General features: G+C 46.7%; 5 protein-coding genes across 6 annotated transcripts; 2 read left to right on the top strand and 3 right to left on the bottom strand.

Moving 5' to 3' along the window:
• Positions 1 to 260: 260 nt before the first annotated feature.
• LOC127780351 (uncharacterized) lies at positions 261 to 1,907 on the bottom strand. Its single transcript, XM_052307249.1, has 2 exons — positions 1,869 to 1,907; positions 261 to 1,154 (listed from the first exon to the last, which is right to left on the bottom strand). The coding sequence occupies exons 1-2, from the start codon at positions 1,905 to 1,907 to the stop codon at positions 525 to 527; spliced, it is 669 nt and encodes a 222-aa protein (XP_052163209.1). The 3' UTR covers positions 261 to 524.
• Positions 1,908 to 3,741: 1,834 nt separating this feature from the next.
• On the bottom strand, positions 3,742 to 13,139 carry LOC127779434 (uncharacterized). Of its 2 annotated transcripts, XM_052306208.1 has the most exons (24): positions 12,543 to 13,127; positions 12,337 to 12,408; positions 12,023 to 12,066; positions 11,821 to 11,932; positions 11,029 to 11,100; positions 10,468 to 10,530; positions 9,945 to 10,022; positions 9,777 to 9,869; positions 9,566 to 9,685; positions 9,134 to 9,217; positions 8,670 to 8,885; positions 8,531 to 8,578; positions 7,998 to 8,252; positions 7,712 to 7,809; positions 6,731 to 6,975; positions 6,147 to 6,215; positions 5,996 to 6,060; positions 5,641 to 5,810; positions 5,466 to 5,544; positions 5,109 to 5,364; positions 4,517 to 4,562; positions 4,268 to 4,376; positions 4,096 to 4,158; positions 3,742 to 3,970 (listed from the first exon to the last, which is right to left on the bottom strand). In XM_052306208.1, exons 1-24 carry the CDS (start codon positions 12,843 to 12,845, stop codon positions 3,890 to 3,892), a joined length of 2,841 nt encoding a protein of 946 aa, XP_052162168.1. In that variant the 5' UTR covers positions 12,846 to 13,127; the 3' UTR covers positions 3,742 to 3,889. The 2 variants fall into 2 exon arrangements, with proteins under 2 accessions (XP_052162168.1, XP_052162169.1); XM_052306209.1 differs by lacking the exons at positions 3,742 to 3,970; positions 5,109 to 5,364; positions 5,466 to 5,544 and having other exon boundaries at positions 4,099 to 4,158; positions 12,543 to 13,139.
• A 2,032-nt stretch (positions 13,140 to 15,171) lies between these two features.
• Positions 15,172 to 17,467, bottom strand: LOC127778793 (pectinesterase-like). The gene is made up of 2 exons (XM_052305417.1): positions 16,139 to 17,467; positions 15,172 to 16,052 (listed from the first exon to the last, which is right to left on the bottom strand). Exons 1-2 carry the CDS (start codon positions 17,339 to 17,341, stop codon positions 15,555 to 15,557), a joined length of 1,701 nt encoding a protein of 566 aa, XP_052161377.1. The 5' UTR covers positions 17,342 to 17,467; the 3' UTR covers positions 15,172 to 15,554.
• A 1,335-nt stretch (positions 17,468 to 18,802) lies between these two features.
• On the top strand, positions 18,803 to 20,145 carry LOC127780350 (uncharacterized). Its single transcript, XM_052307247.1, has 3 exons — positions 18,803 to 18,823; positions 18,998 to 19,624; positions 20,002 to 20,145. Exons 1-3 carry the CDS (start codon positions 18,803 to 18,805, stop codon positions 20,143 to 20,145), a joined length of 792 nt encoding a protein of 263 aa, XP_052163207.1.
• A 292-nt stretch (positions 20,146 to 20,437) lies between these two features.
• LOC127778600 (COBRA-like protein 7) lies at positions 20,438 to 23,550 on the top strand. Its single transcript, XM_052305218.1, has one exon. It carries the CDS (start codon positions 20,446 to 20,448, stop codon positions 22,471 to 22,473), a length of 2,028 nt encoding a protein of 675 aa, XP_052161178.1. The 5' UTR covers positions 20,438 to 20,445; the 3' UTR covers positions 22,474 to 23,550.
• Positions 23,551 to 23,552: the final 2 nt, after the last annotated feature.

Here is a 23,552-nt window from a genome sequence, read left to right as displayed (position 1 = left end):
CGATAGTTATAAAATAAAAGAGAAAAGGAAAAAGAAGATACGTACTTTTCCCCGTCATTGATGGTTCACATTACCACTATATACCTTGCTTTTATCGGAAACAACCTTTGCTTTCTTTCTGCTTGCATATAAGTTATTAGTATAATAAGTTGATGAAAAGGAAGGGAACTGCGTGTGCGCCGCCACCAGACAATGTGAAGAAAGCAGAGCAGGATAATTAAGCAGGAAGCAAAGAGTGAGTACTAAATAATACAGTAAGATGAGAATGCAAAGCTGCTTTATTATTGTTCAACCATACAAGAGACATTATTTGAACAGTAGTAGCTGCGGAAGCGGCGAGAGCGTCACCGCTGACGAAGACGCAGACGCAGTAAAAGTGAAGTAAAGGAGGCCACATTTCTTATTATATACTAATTGCAAATAATACTGTAATTACGCGTACTAGGTGTGATCGACGTATTGGAGCAGCAGAATGGAGGGGATTGGTTGAAGCTGATTGATGGTAATCACAATAAGATGATGAATTAGAGGGCGAGGAGGAGGGCCGGGAGGTCGGGGCGGCGGCTCTGCCAGAGGCAGCGGGTGGGCGGGAGGCGGGTGACGGTGAGATCGGTGTTGAGGTACTCGCGGAGGTGGGTGATGACCCTATCCCCATTGGGGCCGGGTCCCACGGTCCAAGCGTGCACCCAGTAGCTGTCGTGGAAGCGGCCGGTGATGCCCTCGGCGATGACGACGTCGGAGGCCGGGAGGGCGTGGACGGAGAGCGGGCGGAAGCGGAAGGAGGAAGAGGAGGGCGAGGCGCAGCCGGTGAGGAGGCGCATCATGTGGTGGCTGGCGGGTGGGCCATGGTACCACCACTCGAGGTCCGGGGCGAGGAGGGCGTGCGCGGCGGTGTGGTCTCGGGCGTTGATGGCCTCGTACAGCCGGATCACCAACCACTGGTTCCGCTGCTGCTCCGACTCCAAGTCTTCTTCTTCTTCTTCTTGTCGTTGTTGTTGGTGCAGCAGCAGCAGCTGCGGCTGCTGATCCTGTCGAGACGCCAGCTCCTGCGATGCCAGCCCGGGGATGAACGAGACGACGAGAGTTGCACAACAAGAAACCAAGTGAAGGAGGGAGATTGTGGTTGGGAGGCTCAAAACTCTTCGAGCGACGTGCTTTTATAGAGGAGAGGAGAGGAGATCGAGTCGACCGCGTCGCGATCCCGATTGGCATTTGCCAGAGGGGAGGGGAGGTGGGGTCGGTTGCGGGTGCGTGCTGACTCATACTGCGGGCCCTCATTGGATTTTTTTTTCCCCCGGAATCGGAAGGCATATGTTGATGCTTACTACTTGTTGACTTGTAAAATGTACACTAGCCGACTAGCGTCAACCATAAACTCACCATCTTCTAACGCATTATTACGCATCACGGAATTAAACATATCTAATATACTGGGTTTATCCGGAGAATCCATCTACTTACTGTATGCAGCACGCACCTCAATTTTTTTCTCCTATAGTACATAGTACATATATCGTCATAAATCTAAGCTATAGTCCTACTACTCAATCAACAACAATGAGCCCCTCACATCAGAAAATCTTGCAGCAGGTGGTACTCGTGCGCAAACGACTTATGACCTGCATTGCATTATTAATCTGAGCTCGTTATTCAGGGGAGGCGCCATTTGGTCCTGCATTGCCCACCCCCATCCATCAATTCCATCACAATCCAGTCACCACCCCTTCGCAAAAAAATAAAAATCATCAATTCAATTCAATTCAATGTACTTATGCCTCAACCTCACTACTCCAATAGCAGCTTGTTTGTCCCACTCCCATCCAGCTCAACTCCTGCTCTGCATTGTTCATGGGCCTCATCACACTGACCTGCAATTGCTTCCTGGAAGCTTCCCACTGAATCTGCATTATGCAGAGTTATCTAATGAGTGTGTAGGGGTAATGAATGATGATCGGATTGGAGAGTGAAGACGGAATGATCATACGGCAGTTTGATTTGGATAACATCGATACCTCACCTGGTAATCATACTGGAGTAGGAGTACATAATAGTACTCCGTAGTAATGGAGTTCTAGTACTTACTACTAGGTAGCTAAACGTGTCAGATTTGGACAAGTTAGATTTGTGGTCGGCACAATGGTCAATGGATCAGTGTCTCTACCGAAACACAAGATATGTGGACAAGCTGCATACAGTTACGCGTGTGGTCACAGATACTCCGAACTCATACCCAATTGAGATTCAAAGCCCAAGCCAAGTTTTTCTTCGTGCCACCCCACACGACTCTTATTGCCAACACCAACCCTGTCTCTGTCTCTCTGTTCATGCATTTCTCAGTGTCTGCTACTAATCATTGTACTCGTCGATTGACAGGCCCACCAATACCCCATCATCTGTTGGATTGTTTTCGATCTCCAATGGCAAGCATGCGTGGCAGCTCCAATAATACAACAGTAACATACCAAATCATTGTATCTCCGTGACTTGTCGCGTGATTATGTATGACGTGAAGATCGAAGGCAACACCACCTTGCATTGCATACTTGTAACAGTAATACAGATAAGCACGTTAATTAATCCTTCAACGGATGGATCTGGCCGCCGCGGCCGGATCCGTCGCCTCCAAGCCGGATGGCAGCCGGTCGGCGGGGCGGCTGCGTGTGGGCTCCGGCAAGCGGCGGCGGCTCGCTGGCCTGGAGTTGGCGGCCAGCCTCCTGTTCGGCTGGCTCGCTCATCGTTGATGGGCGGCAATGTGCGAATGTGGAGTTGGCGGGATGACGGCTTGTGCTGGCGTGAAGCAGGAATGGGGCTTGACGTGGCGTTTCGAGGGTGGCCAAGGGCCCGCCATTGCTGTTGATTACGATCAAGGTATGACTGCTCGTGAGACGTCATGGACTATTCTGCAGCCATCGATGTGGGGGTGCTTGTGTGGGTGATGTGAAGATGCTGGCGAAAGCCTTGCCGTGCTTTTGGCCGGTTCGACAACGACGGCGCCCGTGGGCGTCATTTCCCTCCTTGGAGGCGTTATCTTGGTGTTCTTTCATATCCCCACAAATCTCCAGGAGAAAACCTTGTTCTGATTTTCGGACGAGCGGCGGCGGTGTCACGCGTCGTGTCCTCCTTGGGGGCGTCGCTACGGAGAAGTTCCAATGCATCGATGACTGTTGATGGTTCTTTTCGGTTCAAAAGCTTTCATATCTTGTGTTTGGCGAGGCTTCGCCTTCTTGGGTCCGCTTCATTCTTATGGTGGGCGACACGCTTTTCGATTGTTTCTGCTGATGAAGTCGAAACTGCTCGCTGATGGGGTGCGGCGACGCTTGGCAACGATGACATGTTGCAGTCTCTTCCAAGGAGTCCTTGTGCTGGCCGTATGAAGGAAGTGGCTCCTTGCTGGCTTGGCTGATGTCCATTGTTGGACGTCGGAGCCGCTTTTCGCTTTGGCGACTTTCGTCTTCAGTATTATTGCGGTTGTGAAGTCGGCGCTGCTGAGTCGCTGGGGCGACTAGCTCAGCAACGATAACACCTCTTCTGCGATATGGGAGTTGTTGTGTCGCTTTTGTGTTTAGCTTGGCAACGTCCTGTGATTGGACTCCGCTGTCGTTGTTAGTTGTGTAGCGGTGGGTTTGTAATTAACCGTGCAGTTGTATGGTTTTCGGGCCCGGTTTTCCTTATAAACTGGGTCAATTCTCTTCTTCTAAATATAAAAGTGGAACAAAGTTCCGCCTTAGGTTTAAAAAAAAATTAATCCTTCAACACGGTACAGTACTGATCACATCACATCGGCAGTTGCATATTGCATACAGTAATACAGATCGATACATGCATGGTAGGCACCTTATTTGCACTGAAATGAAAATACATCACAAACATAGTTACAGTAGTAGCTTAGCTAGTTCGCCCTTGCAAACGCCAGATCAAGAAGCGTCCGGAAAAACTTGTGGGGATAGATGGGTGGTTTCTCCGTCAGTGCCTGTAGTTCGGATAGTAGTAGTATTATAGTACAGGCAAAGATTGCGATTTTACCAAAAGTAAGTACTATTCGAATAGCAAAGAGTGATGTGCAACCTGCCAGGCTTAGTGATTTAGACCTTTTACCTGGTGAATCAGTACAGTGGATGGAGTCATCCCAGGAACAGTGTTTACCTCTATCAGCAGTATCTTCAGGATCAAACGTAAGAACGGTAATTAGTTAGCATCAAAATAAGTCTGCTCTTCGGTTAGTCAAATGAGTGTGCGCATACGAGAGCGCGCGCGCGAGAGAGATTACCTCCCCATTCTGGACATTAACAAATGCGTCTATTCTTGAAAAGCCTTCCAATCCGAGAGCGTTTGCCAAAGTTTCGATACAACTTTTGCACTTCTGCAGGGCTTCCTCGCTACGGATACAGAAAACAAAACCAACTCAAAATGATGAGCTGAATATGGAGCTGCGCCGGCAGCAAATCAAACGAGAGGGAACAGAGGAAAGACGAGTAAGATTCAGGATAATATGAAATTCCAGGGACATGTATCAGACCTCATAATTGTTGAAGGAGGTGGTGTCAAGTTGATTCCAGTTCCACCTGGAAATGGTAACTTAGTCATGCATCACAGAGGAAATTAAAGTAGTACATCATACGAGAGGAAGCCTTCTCCTGGGCTTGTGTGTTAGCGATGTCGGTGTGTGGGTGGTGATATTTTTTTTCCTTTTTCCAGGTTACGATCCTACAGGGTTGTAATCTTGTAATTTTTTCCTACTCTATCAATAGAACTTCACACCGTCTCGTGCAAAAAAAAGTAGTACATCATACGGTGGGAGAAAGCCAGAAAGGTACAGTAGTATTTTATTTCATCTGACAAGGGAAATTGCGAATAGGGAACACTGTTTGGGACTGAAAATTTTGGAGATTGTTCTAATACTAGCCTTCTGTCTACTATCCAGTGTCCACTACCTGTAAATGACTTCGAGGTCTTGATTTGGAATTTGTTTTTTCCTTTTATCACAGGATTAATGCTCAACTCCATCTTTCCCAGTTCAATTTAATTTTATAATGGGGACACAATATATAAGTTGAACACTCACAGCAGTAAGTCCTTATACAGATCATGGACAAGATAATGTTATTTACCTTGAAATTTCTCCTCAAGAGATAAAATGTCACCACTTTCTTTGACTGTGATACTTGGATTTAGTGACAGCATTTCTCCACGTTTGCCAACTACACCAACAGTCACTTCAAGCCATTTATTTTCCCCCTTCCATACCAGATGTCGGGTGCTATCATCCACTGATTTGGTTGAAATGATAATTTCATCGGTTTCAATAAAAGGTTCAAATATCAGTGACTCTGGAGGAGAGACTGGCATCTCAATGACACCATGTGCCTAAGGAGTAAAGCTTAATGTCAAAAAGTGCATCTCAGCACCGAATTTCTCAATGGACATAAAGACAGGTTTAATAAGTTATCAAATTTAGTTTTTCGTACCCTAGATAAACAGTTAGCAGGCATGCGCTGTAATTTTCTCTCCAATGCGTTTGCATATACCTCCAAGTCCTTCGGACAACTAAAAATAGTTGGTTTTCATAATGATCCGTGAATGTGGAAGACATGACCAGATATTATATAGTACTAATACAGAAAGCACCAATTAAACGCTCACCACAATCTTGCCACACCAGTTGAGCATCCATCACGAGCAGGTTTCACACAAACCGTTTCAGTTTGTAGTTTTGCTTTCAGGTCATTCCAGATATCGTCAGGAGACGACTTTAGTATCTCTTCTGTTGCTCTCAGATCCTTTGGTATGGTGTGAACTCCATAGCTAGCCAGCTACATAGATAACAGAAAGGGAAAAGGGAAGGCTCATTATTCAACAGCTAGCATTGTGTTGTCAGAAAATGGATCATGAACTTGATCGTATTAACACTATCAAATGCCAGCACACTGCTTTACTAAAAAATAAAAAAAATAAATGGTCATGGCAGTCCCTAAACAGAAGATAAAGGTGTTCATACATGGCTAACGGCAAGTGAAGTTGCAACTTTGTCCATGCATGTCCTAGAAGCTATTTGTCCAGGCCCTGTATAAGAAAGAACTTTGATACCATCGTAGTTCATAATCCCAACGACAGGAAACATCTAAATACAGTACAAGCTGCAAAGGAACCTGTGTAAGGAACTCCTGCAGATCCCAACAGCGATTGAATAGTACCATCTTCTCCAATACCACCATGCACTGCAGGAAATATATTGGACATCACCATCTTCTGTGCCGTTAACAGTTATGGTTGGTTTGATCACGAAATAGTAGTAGTTCAATAATTAATGGGGTTGAATAATATAAGAAATACTCCCAAGGTATTTCAGTATCACCTGAATTGTCAATAGTTAAATTGTGTAAATGTAATTATGTATCATCATAACTGCATGGTTATATGGAAATATTAATACTCCCTCTGTTTCATATTATAAGTCATTTTGACTTTTTCCCCAGTCAAAGTTTTTTAAGTTTGACTAAATTTATAAAAAAATATAACAACATTTCCAAAACAAAACAAATATATTGTGGAAATATATTCAACGTTGCATGTAATAGAACTAATTTGGTGTCGTAGATGTTGCTAAATTTTTCTATAAATTTGGTCAAACATAAAAAGAAATTGACTAAGAAAAAAAAGTCAAAACGACTTATAATATGAAATAGAGGGAGTGTCAGCTTGCATAGGAGTTGAACTAGATTAAAAAAAATACCTGCTATAAACACTACGGCTTGAGCTTCCTTAACATGATTGATCCATTGTTGAAGAGAGTATTTGATAGGTTGCTTATCGGCAATGTCAAAGCCCGCAAACCAATCATATTTGCTTAATGACTGTCCAAGTTCATTCATTACTTGGTCACGTAAACGGGATGTTAATTCCATCCGTTCTGGATCAATTGCCTCAATACACGCGGCATTAACTTCTTCAATGGTATGTCGTAGCACTAACGAATATCTGCCACAGAGTATGGAACTAATGACAGGTTGAACTATAGAAAGTAGAAAGGAATAAAGAAAGCATAGCACATGTTCATCCTCAAATGGTCTTAAAAGTCAACATTTAATCTGCAATTAAACTAACATATGTAAGTCACATGTAAATTCTGATTTTATAGGGTGTATATATGTGGCAAAACAAAATACCAACTTCGAAAAAAGAGAAGGAAAAAACAGAGGGAGAAGAGGATCTGGAATGAACATCTAGTGGAGCGAATTTCTATTTTTTATATTTAAACACCGATAGGAAGTTAGAAGTTGATGTAATACAAGCACATATCCTGTTCAAAACTACAAAACCGATATGCAACACAAGTTAACTTCTCTGGAGTTTGGACCAATAAACAATGATATAAATTATAGTTTCCTGCACACTAATACTAAGAACTTAAATCATATAGCTCCAGTGTCACCCCTATAGCATAATTAAAAAATGGAAATATCATGTCCCTTGTACGAAATTTTAGATGTCAAAACAAACCAAAAAAGCAGGTTGGCCAATTAAGATGAAAGTAGTTATTCTTTAATAACAAACCACACAAGGTAAAGTTGGGGTTCTGCGTTTTCCAATCGACGATGTGTTGGAAGGCAACAAGCCAGTTTTCTGAAACTACTACCTAGCAAATCCTTTTTATCAAATGAATGATTGTGATGCCTTACTACAAAGAGTTTTTGTGAGAAGGAATAGCACTTACGGCAATGTCCATACATCACGTGAAATTCCATTCATATTTTGGTTGTGGAAGGAAGAATAACCATTTCCAGATGTAAGCAAACAAGGTGTCACGTCAAGCTGAAGGCAACAAGAAAATTGCATTAAGCATTCATGCCAGTAGCATGAATATGAAGATACAATCATGGGATTCCATAATGTACATGGTAATGATAGCAAAATACACCAAACATTAAAAACAGATATACTAATGATTAGGGATTTTTTTAACAATATCAAGAATTTAATGTAAAAGCTAGAAATCTTACATCATCAAAACCTTGCAAATTAAGCCAGACATTTGTGCCACTCATAAGAGAGACTTGCCGCTCAGAAGTGTCACCACCAAAGATCACAAAGACCTTTTTTTTGGATGTACCTTTTTGGATTGCTTCTGCTTGTTTTGCTGCTTGTATTTTTCTGGACAAAGCAGTCCATGCATTACTGCATGGTACAAGAGACGGATACCGCGAGCAAGCATGCTGAACAACTGTACGAAGGATTCGAGAGTGAGAGAATCCAACCTGAAAATATTTTTTTAATGACTTCAGTATAAGATTAAACAGCCCATATGTAACATATATTCTTACAACACTTACTTGCAAACTGGCTATTGAAAATCTGTAGTACTAGTATTTATTTCTGTGAATTATTAGCTCAAATATGAATATCATCATGGTATTGCAAAGTAACCATCCAGAACAATAGTGAACATATAGTAAGGAAAATATTGCATCCTTTTTTAATTAGATTATTTTCCAGAAATAATGATGTGCACAATGCATTGAATTGTAAGTAATACCTTAGAAGATTGTTGGAATAAAAAGCTGGTTTGCTCCATCCCAGTCATCTGTTAACATAGGATAACAACAGATGTCACATTAGGAATTTGCAAGGCGCGGTGCAAAATTAAGAACAAAAATCGATCTAAGAACACTTACCAAATTAATGTCAGTAAAAAGGACAGCACCGTATTTGGTATTTCCAAATTTACCAGTATTTTCAGCTGAAGGTAGAGAGGTAACGGGAGTAGGTAAAAACCAACCATCTATCCTCGCGAAATCACGCAGGCCAAGACAACGAAATAAAATAGACACTCCTTGTCTGATGCAATCAATCACCTCTGATGGAAATCGTGGAGGTGTATGATAAGCAACCTGTGAAAATATCAAATTCAACACTTGACAACTAGCTACAGAATTTTGTTTTGTGTTAGATCACTATAATTGTGAAAAACACAACTTTTGAACTTTTGAAAAAGGTCTTGTCACACGACATTCTAGAAAAGTCTTCTCGTTAGAGTTTGGGAAATAAAGTCACAGAGGCCAACAGAAAACATCTGACACTTGTGAATGTGTATATTCCAATCACTTGTGTAATAGTCTAGGATCTATATTTCCAGTACCTGTCGAGTTGGAAGGTACTTCCGACGGTAGTTAAATATTGTATCCTCCTGAATATCAATATTACTGGAGGATTGAAGCTCAACCTACAAAAAGTCAAAAAGATAAAGAGGAAACTCCTTCAGTCATTCTATATCACCAAGAGACTATTCTGTTATCTGCCAAGTAGGCTTGACTCAATAACTAATAGAAGACATGCTGCTGTGATGGAAACAGTGAGCAGAAATACCATTTATTTTTTGTGTGATAAAACATTCCCTTTGTGTTGGAAGTGGCAGTTATTCTTACAGATACAGAACTGTATAGTAACTGAATAAAATGATTGAAAATTCTAGAGTTGATACTTTTTTGTCGGTGTCAAAAGGCAAATATCTTCTCATTAGACGTGTTCAGGTTGAATGGAAAAAGGAGATGGTCGGTGATGTAAAACATACTTCCGTGGGAAGGAGAACAACAGGCTCACTGTTATTAGCTGTCCCAACATCAACAACAATGGCTGTAAACTCAGTGCCCCCTTCAAGAAAAACTTCTATGATAACCTTGTCGTCAATTCCCTGTTAGCCACCAGGTGATTTCAGATAAAATCCATGCCTTTTTTTTTCAACCTGAACTACTCCCCGAAACAAAGCAAAAAGTACCATGTACCTCTGAAATTATTCCCTCGGCTTTCTCAGCTGCATCATTAACACCATAAGCAACAACTACACCAATACTCGATCCAGCACTTGTAGGTTTGACCTACATAAGGTCATCAAATTATTTGCTAATAAAGCAAATCACAGACATATTTTCAAGTCAATCATCCTCACTTACCACTACTTTGCCATTTTCTTTATCCAAATTGATGCTTTGAAACCATTCCTCCAGTTTCGACTTAGCTAATTTGTCCTTCTATTTTGCCATAGACGATACATGTAGTACACATGATAAGCCTCAATAGAAGAGCATCAGAATCAGCAACCAAATAATATACCTCCTAAAATATCGTTGGATGCAAATATTTCACAAAGAATTACAATGATTAGTCGTATCTTCCTCTTTTTTCAGATTCCAAGAAAGACATGCTAAAGCCCATTTGTTTTTCCTTTTGAAAGTGTTTGTAAAGATTCAATACCCTGGAATCGACAAAATCATCCAAATGAAAAGTGCACAAAAAGAACTTGTGAATGATTTAAAATTTTCAAGAATGTTATGCTTGTTTTCCTTCTAAACTGCATACTGTGTGCATCAAAACTTGTATACCTTGTAAGAAAACTAAAATAAAGATATTATACTCTTAATGACAGTATGAACAATATTGCATTGAGTAAACAACACAGAAATCAAGAAGCTTTACCTCTACAAGAAAGTTTGGTACTGTTAAAAAGCCTTGTGCATTGAGCTCAAGCGATGCATTATACTGCAGTCATATTCAGAATTAAATGAATCAGCTCCATAGTTAACTTGGTTGATATCAAATAAATTAACAAAGGGGCTCTGTATTGATGGACAGGGACCACATTTCCATGGATCTAGTAAAATATAGTGGTGATACTGCAAACCTACTTGTCATGTGCATTTCATAAACTTCACTTATTTCTGGAAGATTTTGTTCTAATTCCAGCACATCTAATAATCAGCAAACTAATTGAAGTGAGATAACACATGAATATTTGCTCAGCTAAGAAAATCCTGGGGACAGCACTGGAACATTTACTACCATCCAAGTACTGAGATGACAAAGAAGGATGATTTAAAGAACAATAGGTCTAACGAGACATTTAAGCCATGAGAAACTATATTCGAACTTATTGGTCATGTGCTGCTACTTGAGTCTATCAAGCATGTTGTTATGAAATGATAGCAGAGAAAACAGAAGTGTAAAAATAAGAAAAGAAATAAGAAGTGCATAGCATACCTTGTCAAAAGCAAGGAGGCAATTTTTAGAGGGTGTCCCAACAAATGGAACATTTGCTTTCTCCAAAAGCTCCTGAATATTTCCAAACAGCATTACAAACACTAACTTATATCTGATATGCAAAATGTGAATGAATTAAGTATGACATGGCAAGCATCTAATTCTTTCAGTATGTGAGATCGTATCATCAAAAGCAATTGGCAACAGTATGCAATTTCATGAAATTCAGAACCATTCAGTACTAGATGGTAGTGCCATGAGAAGCCAAACAGAGTGAGAGAATCCACAAGCATGTATCAGAGCACACTTAATTTCTTTCCCTCACAATGCATCTTCAGTGATTATACTTTTCTTTTGCCGGAACGGTGGAGATATGCCATTCGATTTTATTAGATAGGGGAAGCCAAATGGTAGAACCGCGGCATGGGGGGGTTTACGACAGCAAGTGCTCGGGGAGTAGCAGGCCCTGAGGGCAGCCTGAGCTGTTTATACTACTCCCTCCATTTCAGGTTATAAGACGTTTTGACTTTGGTCAAAGTCAAACTGTTTCAAGTTTGACTAAGTTAGAAAATTAGTAATATTTATAATACTAAATTAGTTTCATCAAATCAATAATTGAATATACTTTCATAATCAATTTGTCTTTGGTTGAAAATGTTACTACTTTTTTCTACAAACTTAGTCAAACTTAAGCAGTTTGACTTTAACCAAAGTCAAAACATCTTATAACCTGAAACGGAGGGAGTATAACAATTACAACAAGAAGAAGCTGCGGCAGTGAGTTATAGTGACCTGAATACCACCATCTTCACCAAATTTGCCATGGATCACCGGGAAGACAATGTCAACATTTGCGGCAAGATGTTGTGCAAAGTCAAATAGGGATTGGAATCCTTGGGCTAGACTGTAGTAGTGAAAGTTATAGTTTAATATATAGAAATGAACTAGAAGAATTACTAAGGAAAACAAATAATAATAATGGGAATAACCTGACCTTTCAAGTTTGAAATCAAAATCTGAAGGGGTGTTGGAATATAGCTGCACGGTAATAAAACAGTAAAAGTAAAACATGAGAAGCAGTCGGCTATAAAAGGTTGATGATAAAATAGTAAATGATGAAGTGCGAGGAATGCAGCAAACAGAGTAGGTAAGTAGTGTAGTATGACAATAGTCAGGAGCCACATCGACTAGTATAAAAATGATGAAGAGCACACAGATACCCGCGAATGAGATGGAAGCAAGCGCAGCAGAAACAACATGTAGTACATAGACTCTAGGTAGGTAGCAGTCGAAGAGTGAAGGAGGCACCTGCGCAGGTGATATGGAGTAGGCGTTCATGCCGCAGTCGATGTAGTAGCAGGTGACCAGCAAGTCCTCCCCCTGCATTTGATTTGTTTCAGTTTCAGAAGGAATACAACTGTGAGGAAAATGAAGCGAACAAATTGAACTAGTCCAGTAAAAGCAGAGTGACGATACGACAGTGTAGTGAAGAGTGAAGAGAGGTGCGTTCTCGCCTGAATGTGATCGAGGACGGATCGCGCGGAGTTGAGGGAGATGCCCCTCTCCGGGGAGGGCCCGCCGCAGACGAGGCCAACCCGGAGCGGCCTCCCCTCCGATTCGCCCACCATCTCCACCTCCCGCTGGGACTCGGAGAGCAGCGCCCGCAGCGGCAGCGAAGCGAAAGCTGAAGCTGCAAGTAGAGGAGGAGGAGGGGTGGCAAGCGAGAGCGAGGCGAGGAGGCGAGGGGCGCGGGGGCGAAATATAGCGGAGGCGGTGAGTGGTGGTGGGCGTGGGAGGTGAGCGAGTGGGATCAGCATGCCGCGCGCGGCGGAGGGATATGGGATGCGGTGGCGAGGGTGCGGTGGTGGTGGTGGCGACTTGTGCGGCCGGGCTACGGCACGGTGGAGAAGGCGATGGGGCGGATGCGGGCGTCTGCGGCGGTGCTGATCGCTGGAGCCGGCGCCGGGTAAGGTAGCTTTGTCCGTTTGCGGCGGCTCCACCTTTGTCGCGTCGTTTCCTCCGGCGCCGCGTCACTCACCAGTCCCCCTCCCACCCCACGCCGGCCGCCCGCACCCGCGCGCCATGATTCACAGGCCGCACCTTCTTATTTAACTCTTGTTTTTTTTTTATTTTACTTTTCTTTCATCATCACATCAGAGGATATTTGGTACTATTATGCTCAAGCAACAGATTCTCTGCTACTCCACTATCCTATTATGCCGCCGGCCGGCCGAATATATACTCCCTCCGTTATAAAAAAAAAAAATCAATCTCGTGACGACACATCCTAATACTCTGGACATAGTCTGTATACAGATTCTTATGTTGGTTTTTTTAATATGGAGGGACTATCATTTTTAGCATAGTGTCTTAATCTTAAAATAAAACTATTTTTTTTCACTTACCCTTTCTCTCAACCAATCATAACATTTCTTCACTTAATTTTTTACCTAATTTCTTTTCTCAATCAATCACAATATTGTTTTCATCATTTTCACCTTATTTCTTTGTATACAAGAAAAAATATCTGTGTGTTGCAACAGGTAAACTAAAAATATAACAAATATAAAAAATATTACTAAAGAAGGAAAGAAAGTTCTAAAAAAATAAAGAAAAAAAGAGGCACCGTTATTGTTGGCCTGCTAGGGCATTCGTGTGCACATCTAAGTAGTGTCGCAGACCGAGGATGGAGGTCGGCTAGACACATGATCAATTTAAGTCATTCATTTTGATGGACTACTCGGATCGGTTCTAAATCCATCAAAACCGCCATTACCTAAAAACCATAAGCCTAGTTTCACTTTTCCCCCTCCTTTCCGCACCGTGGGCTGCCCCTTCCTCTCTCCCCACCTGCGTCGCCGCTGCCCATCTGCTCTCCCCATCGGCGTCGCCACTCCCTCTCTGCCTCTCCCCTTCTCCTCCTCCCACAAGGCATTGCCGCTCCCCCTCCCCTCCCCTCACCGGCGGTGTCGCTCCCTCTCCCCCACCGACGCTCTCTCTCCTCACACCATCACCCCCTTTCATCCTCGTCGGGGTGTCGCCGCTGCCCCGCTCTTTGCTAAATCCAGCACGAGGCTCGTGGGGTCTAGCCTTGGGAGGCGATGGTGGTAGCTCGAAGGCAGCGGTGGCAGTTGACGCTCAACGGCGGCAAACTCGTGCCGCTCTTGTATCCATTGAGGTTCAGGGGCTGGATTTTTGTTCGATTTGAGTTTTTTTTTTCTTCGTTTGTCGTTTTTCAATTATTGTATTTGAGATATTCGTATGGGCTGGCCCATTAAAGCGCATGCTGAACCGTAAGTAGAACAAACGTCCATCTGATAACAGCATCGTTTGGGTTATACGTCCATCATGATAACAGTATCATTTGGTCTTCAGCTTATCAATCAGAGACATTTAATTTTAAAGTGGTTTTAATTTTAAAATTGTAATTTATTTTTAACGCTGATTTTTAAGTTGCTAACAAACATATATATAATTTTACTCAAATTTATTTTTTATCACCAATAAGCGTAATGGCTTGTAATCTCTTGTTGAGGAACGGGTACTTCATCCGTCCCAAAATATAGTTATTTCTGGATACGAATTTAGCTAAATACTGCATTTTACTATGGTGGATGAATGTATAAAAAAACAGAGTGAATTGTAGTTTAAGCCACCTTCTATTATCAAAATTTCACTACAGGCCACCTTTTATCCAAGTTTTTCGCTTTAGTCTAGCTAATTTTGTTTTTGTTTCACTTTGGATAACCCTATTTTCTCGAACATTATCTATTCTCTCCTTTAGCAAAGGGTGGCTTGCATGTAAGTAGGTAAGATAGTCGGCTTGTGGGTGCCAATGCGCCTAAAGTTATTGTTGTGCTTTCAGAAGGGAAATTGGGGTGATCCGAAGTGCAACAAATACAAATTTACCTAGATCAAATTGAAAAGATTATGTAAAATTAATGGATAAATATAAGTTAAAAAAGTGAAAATGATGTGGGGATTATAATTTGTCATCTTACATGTTAAGCTTAGAATATAATTAAATTATAGATTATATAGTTTTTTTTTGTTTTTAAGAAATAATAATTGATTGTGGATGACGATGTGATATATTAAACTGGGTTGTAAGCATATAAAATTGTAAATTAAGAATCGCTTAACCAAAGGTAATAGTAGTAGTAGTAAACAAGTGCTGATGAACACGTACGTACATTAGGCCAGCAAACAAAATGAAAGTAACAAAGAGATTGAATATACATTATATACATTTTGGATCCAGTCCCAAAACAATCGAGATCCATGCATATGCATGTTCCATGATCGAGCTACTAATTTAGTTAATCAACCGCGGCGACTGCAGTTGGAATGTGTGAGATGCATATATATATATATATATAACAACAAGTATATGTATATGAAAATAAATAATGGGGGCCGGCAATTGATGCAGGTGAGTGAGAGATCGAAGATCCATATATAGTGTGTAGTACGTAGGTCCGGGCTGGGGGCTGGGGCGATGATGGTTATAGTATAGGAGTGAAAAATTAGTGCATCCTGCCCTGCTGCGTCTGGGGGAGAAGGCCGGGGATGTAAGGGACGCCGAACTTGGGGATGAACTCCTGGCCCTGGATGAAGGCCTCCACGGTGAACTCCTTCTGGACGTCCTGGTAGGTGAGGGACTGGACGCCCTTCCACTTGGCGCGCTTGCTCATGTCGGCGCCGGGGCCATGGTTGTCAACCTCCGCGTAGTAGAGGGTGTCCAGGGCGAAGTTGCCGTTCCACTCCAGCCACCCCACCGGATCCACCACCGCCCCGATCTCGTTCTGCACGAAGATTGTCCGCGAGTACTCCTTCCACGGCCGCGCCAGGTACGTCTTCACCTTGTCCGTGAACTTCTCCAGGTCCGGGTGCGGCGCCACCGTGCAGTTGTGGATCACCGTCCCTCCCGCCGACCTCTTCTCCCGCCGCCCCTGCGCCGTTATGATGTTCACCTGGTTGTCCATCGGCTTACGAGGCTGGAGCAAGCAGTTCTGAAGAACAACCTGCACGCGGCATTGTGTTTTTGTTTTTGTTTTAGTATGTATATAGAACAACAACAACAACAACAGTTGCTAACTATTTTGCTTGCCTGCGAGTTCCCGAATATGAAGTCGATTGTCCCCGACACTGTGCAGTCGCGGAAGAACTGGCGCTGCGCGTGCGGGTACAGCGTGTCCTGGTACCCGTCGAACTCGCACTGGTAGAACACCGCCATGTCGCTCTGCGCGCGGAGAGCCACCGCCTGGTGGTTCTCCGGCCCCGCCGTGTTCTCCACCGTGATCCCCCTCATGAAGAAGCCGTTCCCGATCGCCTCCATCGTCGCCGTGTCCTTGGTCGTCAGGTTCATCTTGAAGTTCTTGTTCCCCGTGATGATGGTCTTCCCGATGCCGTCGCCTATCATGTTCACGTTCGTCGCCGGCCGCCCCACCGACACGTACTCCTTGTACGTCCCGGCCTTCACGTAGATGGTGTACCGCTCCTTGTTCTTCGGGGGCACCTTCGCCACCGCCTCGCCGATCGTCTTCACGTCGCCGCTCCCGTCCGCCGCCACCGTCACGTCCGGCTTGAACTCCACGGGCCCGGCCTCGGGCCCCGCCGCCTCCAGCAGCTGCCGCCTCCCGCCCTCCGACATCCACACCGGCATGCCGTCGTCGGCGAGCAGGCGGCGGCGGCCGATGTTGAGGCTGCCGAGCGTGGCGGAGAACTGGTCGACCACGGCGAGGATGTCCTCCGTGAGCTCCTGCGAGCTGTTGAGGGCGCTTTTCATCTTGTCGGCGGCGTCGGTGGTGGTGTTGAGGAAGCCGTCGAGGCAGGTGCCCTGGTAGGTGAGGGCGGCGCTGAGCCAGGTGCGGAGGTCGTCCACGGCCTTGTGGAAGTTGGTCATCTCGAACCCCCCGAGCTTCTCGAACGACGTCTTGAGGTCGTCCACGGCATACTCCAGCAGCTCCTTGCAGTTCTGCAGGGCGCCCGACGTGCGCTTGTCGTTCTTGAGCTCCTCCAGCGTCGACGACTCGCTGATGGCCTTGGAGATCTTCTCCGACGTCACGGCGAACATGGCCTTGGCCAGGTCCGTCGGCGAGCTGGCGCCATTGCCGGCGGCCTTCCCCAGCTCCTCCTCGCACGTCTGCTGGTAGTCCGTCGGCTGGCAGAAGGCCTTCACCGACTTCACCGACGTGGACAGCTCGCCATCCTCCTTGCCGCCGCCGCCGTTCTTGAACGACACCACGCACACGGCTGCCACCACCGCCACCACCAGCACGGTGGAAGCGCCGATGATAGCACCTTTGCTCATGGTTCCCTCGCCGCCCGGCCGCCCCCCTGCGCTCTGCCTGCTGCCTCCCTAGCTAGCTCCAATTAATGACGACGATATAGCTACCTAGCTAGGATGGAGGCAATGCAAGCATCCAAGCACGCATGCAACCCTCCTCTTCTTATAGCACCTTGCACCTTCGGAGGAGGGTAGCAGCCAATCCAAGACGCCGAGATGCTCGGACGCCGTGTCCATCGCACGTACCTTGCTTTGCAACGACCAAAATAGACGGAAGGTCGTCCTTAGTCGTTACAACCAACCACCATTGTTTTGTTTGAAAAACGTTGCTTATGTGATTCGGCCCATAAGAATCAGCCCATGAATATTTGCACGATGATCAAGTCAATGTCACATACTCACATGGCACCACCCTCAGCCAAAACTACCACCTCCTAAAACCACCAAGAAACTTAATTTACACTTAGGCCCCATTTGGCACAGCTCCAACTCCCAACTCCAACTTACCTAGAGCTGGAGCTATGCCAAACGGTACAAATTCTCTGTTTTTTGGAGCAGAGTTGGCAGAGCAGCTCCACAAATTTGTACTACCGGGGTGGAGCTGGGTTTTTGCTGCTCCACAGCTCCACTCCACCCCAAAAGACCCACTACCCTTTAAAATTTTGATGTATTTACACAAAAATGCCATTGAACAACCCCTAAACTCTTCCTCCTCCTCCTCCCATTCTCTCTCCTCCCATCTTCTCCGACAAGATCCGGCGGGCTGGTGGCGGCGACGCGCGGCCTCAACAGCGGTGCACGGGCTCGGCGGCGGCGCAGGGGCTGGCCGGCTGGCGACGACGTGCGGCCTGGCGGCGGGGATTTTTTTTTCAATTTTTTTCAGATCTGGAGCTAAAAGTTTGCCAAACACTTTTTGATAGGTCTGCAACTCCAATGGGAGCTAGCTCTAACTGGAGTAGGAGTTTGGAGCTAGGAGTTGGAGTTAGAAGCCCTACCAAACGGGGCTTTAGTTGAGGGACACTTACCCAAGTTTTGCGGTTTGGGTCGAAATTGGACCTATAGTTGATGGATGTGAAGTGGACGTTTGTCTTCGTAATAAATCTCCCTATTAGGAGAAGGAATAAGTTCATCCGAGATCCCTTAACTTGTCAGCGAATCCGATTTTCCTCCTTCAATCAGAAAACTAGATACAACGGGTCCCTCAACTGTCAAAACCAGTGTATAAGAGATCCCTCGGTGGTTTTGACAGCGGTTTTTGGCTGACGTGGCGTCTACGTGGCTAATCTGACTTGGTCTTCATTTGATGTGGGATTGACGTGGCGCTTACGTGGCAGTTTGATCCGGAAAAATAATAAACTTTGTGGGACCCACATGTCAGTTTCACCAAAAAATTAATAAAAAATAGTGGGCCCACATGTCAACTTAAAAAATAAAGATTGTGGGGAGTCCCTCTCGGCTCTCCCTCGTCCTCGCGGCGGCAGGACCATGCCGGCGGAGCGGCGGGGCGTCGGCGGCAGGCCGCGGGCGGCGGAGGAGGTCGCCGGCGAGCGCGCAGAAGCAGAAGGTGGCGCTAGCAAAGCAGCTCAACCTCCGACCGCGGCAAGTGGAGGTCTAGTTCCAGAACCGCTGAGCCAGGTGCATGCAAAGAGATTTTCTCCTCGATTCCTCGTTGGCTTAAAGTGCCGCCTCCCTCCTCACAGCGGCCAGCTCGCGTCACCCTCCGGCGGCGCGCCTTCCAAGGCCGAGAAGCCGTCGGGCGGCAAGAAGAAGGGAGGCTGGCTCAAGAACATCAAGTCCGTCGCCATCAGCTTCATCCAGGACAAGGACAGCAGCGGCAACAGCAAGTCAACCCCATCTACGACCACGTCCTCCGCCGCCGACGCCACCTCTTCGTCGTCATCCTCGGCGTCGTCATCGGAGCGGCTCAAGGCGCACCAATCCGGCAAGTCATGCAAGGAGCTCACCGGGCTGTACATGTGCCAAGAGATCATGGCGCACGAGGGGTCAAGCTGGAGCATCAAGTTCAGCACCAATGGCCGTTGGCTGGCCAGCGCCGGCAAGGACCACGTGGTGTGCATTTGGCTGGTGGTGGAGGCGAGCTCCCAGGCGTGCCTTCCGAATGACAGCAACTCGGGCCCCCTCCCGCTGCATCCCCCCGGCGCCACGCCGGCGGACGGGACGTCATCATCGTCAACGCCGACGCTGTCCAAGAAGTCGGTGAAGGCAAAGAGCGGAAGGGACACGCTCCCAGAGCCCCTCCTGCGCGCCGTCGGCCTTCCCGAGCCTCGGCACGGCGGACCTCACATGGTCCTCTCCCACCGGAGAGATGAGAGAGAGGATAGAGATAAGAGGGGAGAAAGGGAAGACATGTGGGGCCCACGTGGGGCCCACCATTTTTAATTATGTTTTATGTGAAACTGACATGTGGGTCCCACTAATTTTATTATTCTTGCAGATCAAATTGCCACGTAAACGTCACATTAGATGAAGACCGAGCCAAATTAGCCACGTAAGCGTCGCGTCAGCCAAAACCACCATCTAAACCGTCGAGGGACCTCATATGTACCGGTTTTGATAGTTGAGGGACCCGCTGTATCTGGTTTTTGATTGAAGGATAAAAATCGGATTTGTTGGTAAATTAAACTTATTCCTTAAGATAACCTTTTTTGTCCGGACGATTTCAGGTGACACGGCCTATCAAATTCAACCCATTAGACCCATTCGGGCTGGATGACGTCAATAAGGCGGGGCCCGGAGGTGAGAAAGGAAAGGAAAGGAAAGGAAAACAGAGCATGACGGTGGTGTCAACGGCAGGGAGCACAGCATAAACCGCGTCCATATGTCACACTCTGATTACACTTTCATCCTTGAAAATTACGATCCGTCCGTATGTCATGCGGACTGCACTGCGCTGACTCGTTCTTGCTCTTGTTGCAATCTTCCAAACAGTAGCTTACAACGATGGAGTCGGTCAGTCAATTTCTCTCGTCAACTCCTCTGCCTCACTCTGCAGCTTCTTCTCCTCCCCTCTACTAAATCTCTCTAGTTATCCAATCACCACAAAGTAAAGAAACAACGAAAATTGAAGCAGCACATCGATTCATCGAGAGTACCAATTCAATTCGGACATGGCCGTGTTCATCATCGCCAATAATCCTTTGGCGCGCTATGCCGTCTTGTTTGCTGCTGCTGTCTTTCTTGTCGCCGCCGCGCAGGCACAGCCTACCACGCCCCCGCCGCCGCCGCCGCCGGAGATGGACTGCAACGGTATACTCCTCACCTACAACCTCGATCGCCGTGACAAGATCAGGCCATTCGTCGCCGCACCCGACGCCGACGCCCAGCCCTACTCCTTCCGCGCCACCGCCACCGTCCTCAACTCCGGCACCCGCGCTCTCCGCTCCTGGACGCTGCGCCTCACCTTCCACCACCGCGAAATCCTCGTCCAACTCGATGGCGCCGTGCTCACCTCCGGCGCCGACCTGCCCTACAACACCACGGCAGACAACGCCACCTCCTTCTCCGGCTACCCGCAGACGGACCTCCTCACCCCGATCGCCACCGCCGGCGACCTCACCAAGATACAGGCCACGCTCAACCTGGTCGGCACGCTGTTCGCGGGGCCACCGCCGTACGTCCCGCTCCCTTCCGCGCTCTCGCTCGCCGACCCGTCCTACACCTGCCCGCCGGCCATCAACGTCTCCACGTCGACCCTCTCAACCTGCTGCGTCCTCACGCCGGAGGCCGCGGCGAACGCGAGCGCCGGCGACTTGGAAGCGGGCAGGGCGACGTCGTACCTCCCGCGCGGCGCGGGCGACCTGGTGATCACCTACGACGTGCTCCAGGCGCACGAGACCACGTACCTGGCGCAGGTGACCCTGGAGAACGACGCGCTGCTGGGCCGCCTCGACGGCTGGGAGCTGTCGTGGGAGTGGCTCCGCGGCGAGTTCATCAGCTCCATGCGAGGAGCCTACCCGCGCCAGGTCGGCGCCACCGACTGCGTCTACGGCGCGCAGGGAGCCTTCTACAAGGGCCTCGACTTCTCCAAGGTGCTCAACTGCGACCGCAAGCCGGCCGTTCTTGACCTGCCGCCGTCGCGCCGCGGCGACGAGGACATCGGAGGGATCGACCACTGCTGCCGGAACGGCACCATGCTGCCCAAGTCCGTGGACGCGGCGCAGTCCAAGTCGGCGTTCCAGATGGAGGTGTACAAGATGCCGCCTGACCTCAACCGGACCAAGCTGTACGCTCCGGCCAACTTCAGGGTGTCCGGCGCGTCGCCGCTGAATCCGGAGTACGCGTGCGGGCAGCCGGTGCGGGTGACCCCAACGGAGCTCCCTGACCCGAGCGGGCTCGCGTCGACGACGCTGGCGCTGGCGACATGGCAGGTGGTGTGCAACATGACGGCGGCGCCGCCGTCCAAGCCGCCCAGCTGCTGCGTGACCTTCTCCGCGTTCTACAACGAGTCGGTGATCCCCTGCAGAACCTGCGCGTGCGGCTGCCCGGCGAGCCCCGCGGCGGCCTGCAGCACGACGGCGCCGTCGATGCTCCTGCCGCCGTACGCGCTGCTGATGCCGTTCGAGAGGCGGGGGAGGGAGGCGGTGTGGTGGGCCGGCGAGAAGCGGCTGGGGGTGCCGAGGCCGATGCCCTGCGGCGACAGCTGCGGCGTGAGCATCAACTGGCACGTGGCGACGGACTACGCCGGCGGGTGGAGCGCGCGGGCGACGCTGTTCAACTGGGAGGGCGCGGACGTGGCGGAGTGGTTCTTGGCGGTGGCGATGGAGAAGCAGGCGTACGACGGGTTCGAGCAGGCGTTCACGTTCAACGCCACGGCGATGGGGAACGGCACCACCATGATCTTGATGAAGGGGAGGGAAGGGTTCCAGTACCTCAAGAGGGAGAGCAACATGAGCGGCGTCGACTACCCCGTGGCCGGGAAGCAGCAGTCGGTGCTGCTGTTCACCAAAAAGAGGAGCGGCGGCGGCATCGACGTGGTCGGCGGCGACGGGTTCCCGACGAGGGTGTTGTTCAACGGGCACGAGTGCGCCATGCCGCAGAGGATTCCGAGCAGTGCCCATCGTCGTCGTCTTGTCCTATTGTGGACTACTCTTCTTGTATTCATGTCGTCCATTCTACTGGTGTTGTCGCTGCTGTAAAAACGTTCAACGCGTCGCTGGTAGAGGAGACAGGAGGCGCTGCTAGGATGGTTTGTGATATGATGTATGGCGGCGGTGGGGGTGGAGATGAGAGGAGGGCTAGGGTTGTGATTTATCGCTATTAAATTTTGTAACACATTCAGACATGTAAATAATCTCTAATGAAAATGTTATCAACTACAAAATCATACATCACGTTCAGATATACGATTTTGATATAGAGCTTATCACCATCCAAGATGTTATATCAAACATCATGAGACCACAAATTTTAAATATCTAAATAGATTTGAGAACTTCTAACATATCTATACTCCTATAAAATATAGTAGTGATGGTGCTAGTGGTGAATCTGCTAACACTCCCAGTCTCCCTTGGAAATGAAAAAGAACGTGTGCCAAAGGGTCCATATATCAACCACCCAACCAACAATTCCCTACTTTCTATGGAAAGGAAAAAATCACAATGTGGAGCAAAGAGAATAAACATGTTAGTAACAAATAGAGTATATATATGAAAAAATTAAGAGATGGTGTATAAAAAAATGATGATATAATGAGTTAATAATAATTTTCTTTAATTAAAATCCTATTGTAATGCACAGGCAATATGCTAGTATTTAGACATGTAAACAATCTCAAAAGAAAATATTATCGATGATAAATCGGTACATATCGTAAAGCTCTACAATATAAAGATTATCTTCATCCGACTTCGTATGAAAAAGTTATTTTTTTAAAAAAAATGCAATTCGAGTATCATTGGCCCTGTTTGGATCCGGAGGGCTATTAAATAGCCATCCAGAATCTTGCTATTTAAGAGTATTAAACGTAGATTACTGACAAAACCCATTCCATAACCCCTAGGCTATTTTGTGAGACGAATTTAACGAGGTATATTAATCCATGATTTGCTACAGTGATGCTACAGTAATCAACCGCTAATTATGGATTAATATACATCATTAGATTCGTCTCGCAAAATAGCCTAGGGGTTATGGAATCAGTTTTGTCGGTAATCTACGTTTAATAATTCTAAATAGCAAAATTATAGAGGGCTATTTAATAGCCACGAGGATC

This window comes from Oryza glaberrima, chromosome 7, assembly GCF_000147395.1.
Source record: "Oryza glaberrima chromosome 7, OglaRS2, whole genome shotgun sequence".
NCBI classification, from domain to species: domain Eukaryota; kingdom Viridiplantae; phylum Streptophyta; class Magnoliopsida; order Poales; family Poaceae; genus Oryza; species Oryza glaberrima.
The sequence above is the reverse complement of the archived record's forward strand: the minus strand, read 5'-3'. Positions and strand labels throughout refer to the sequence as shown.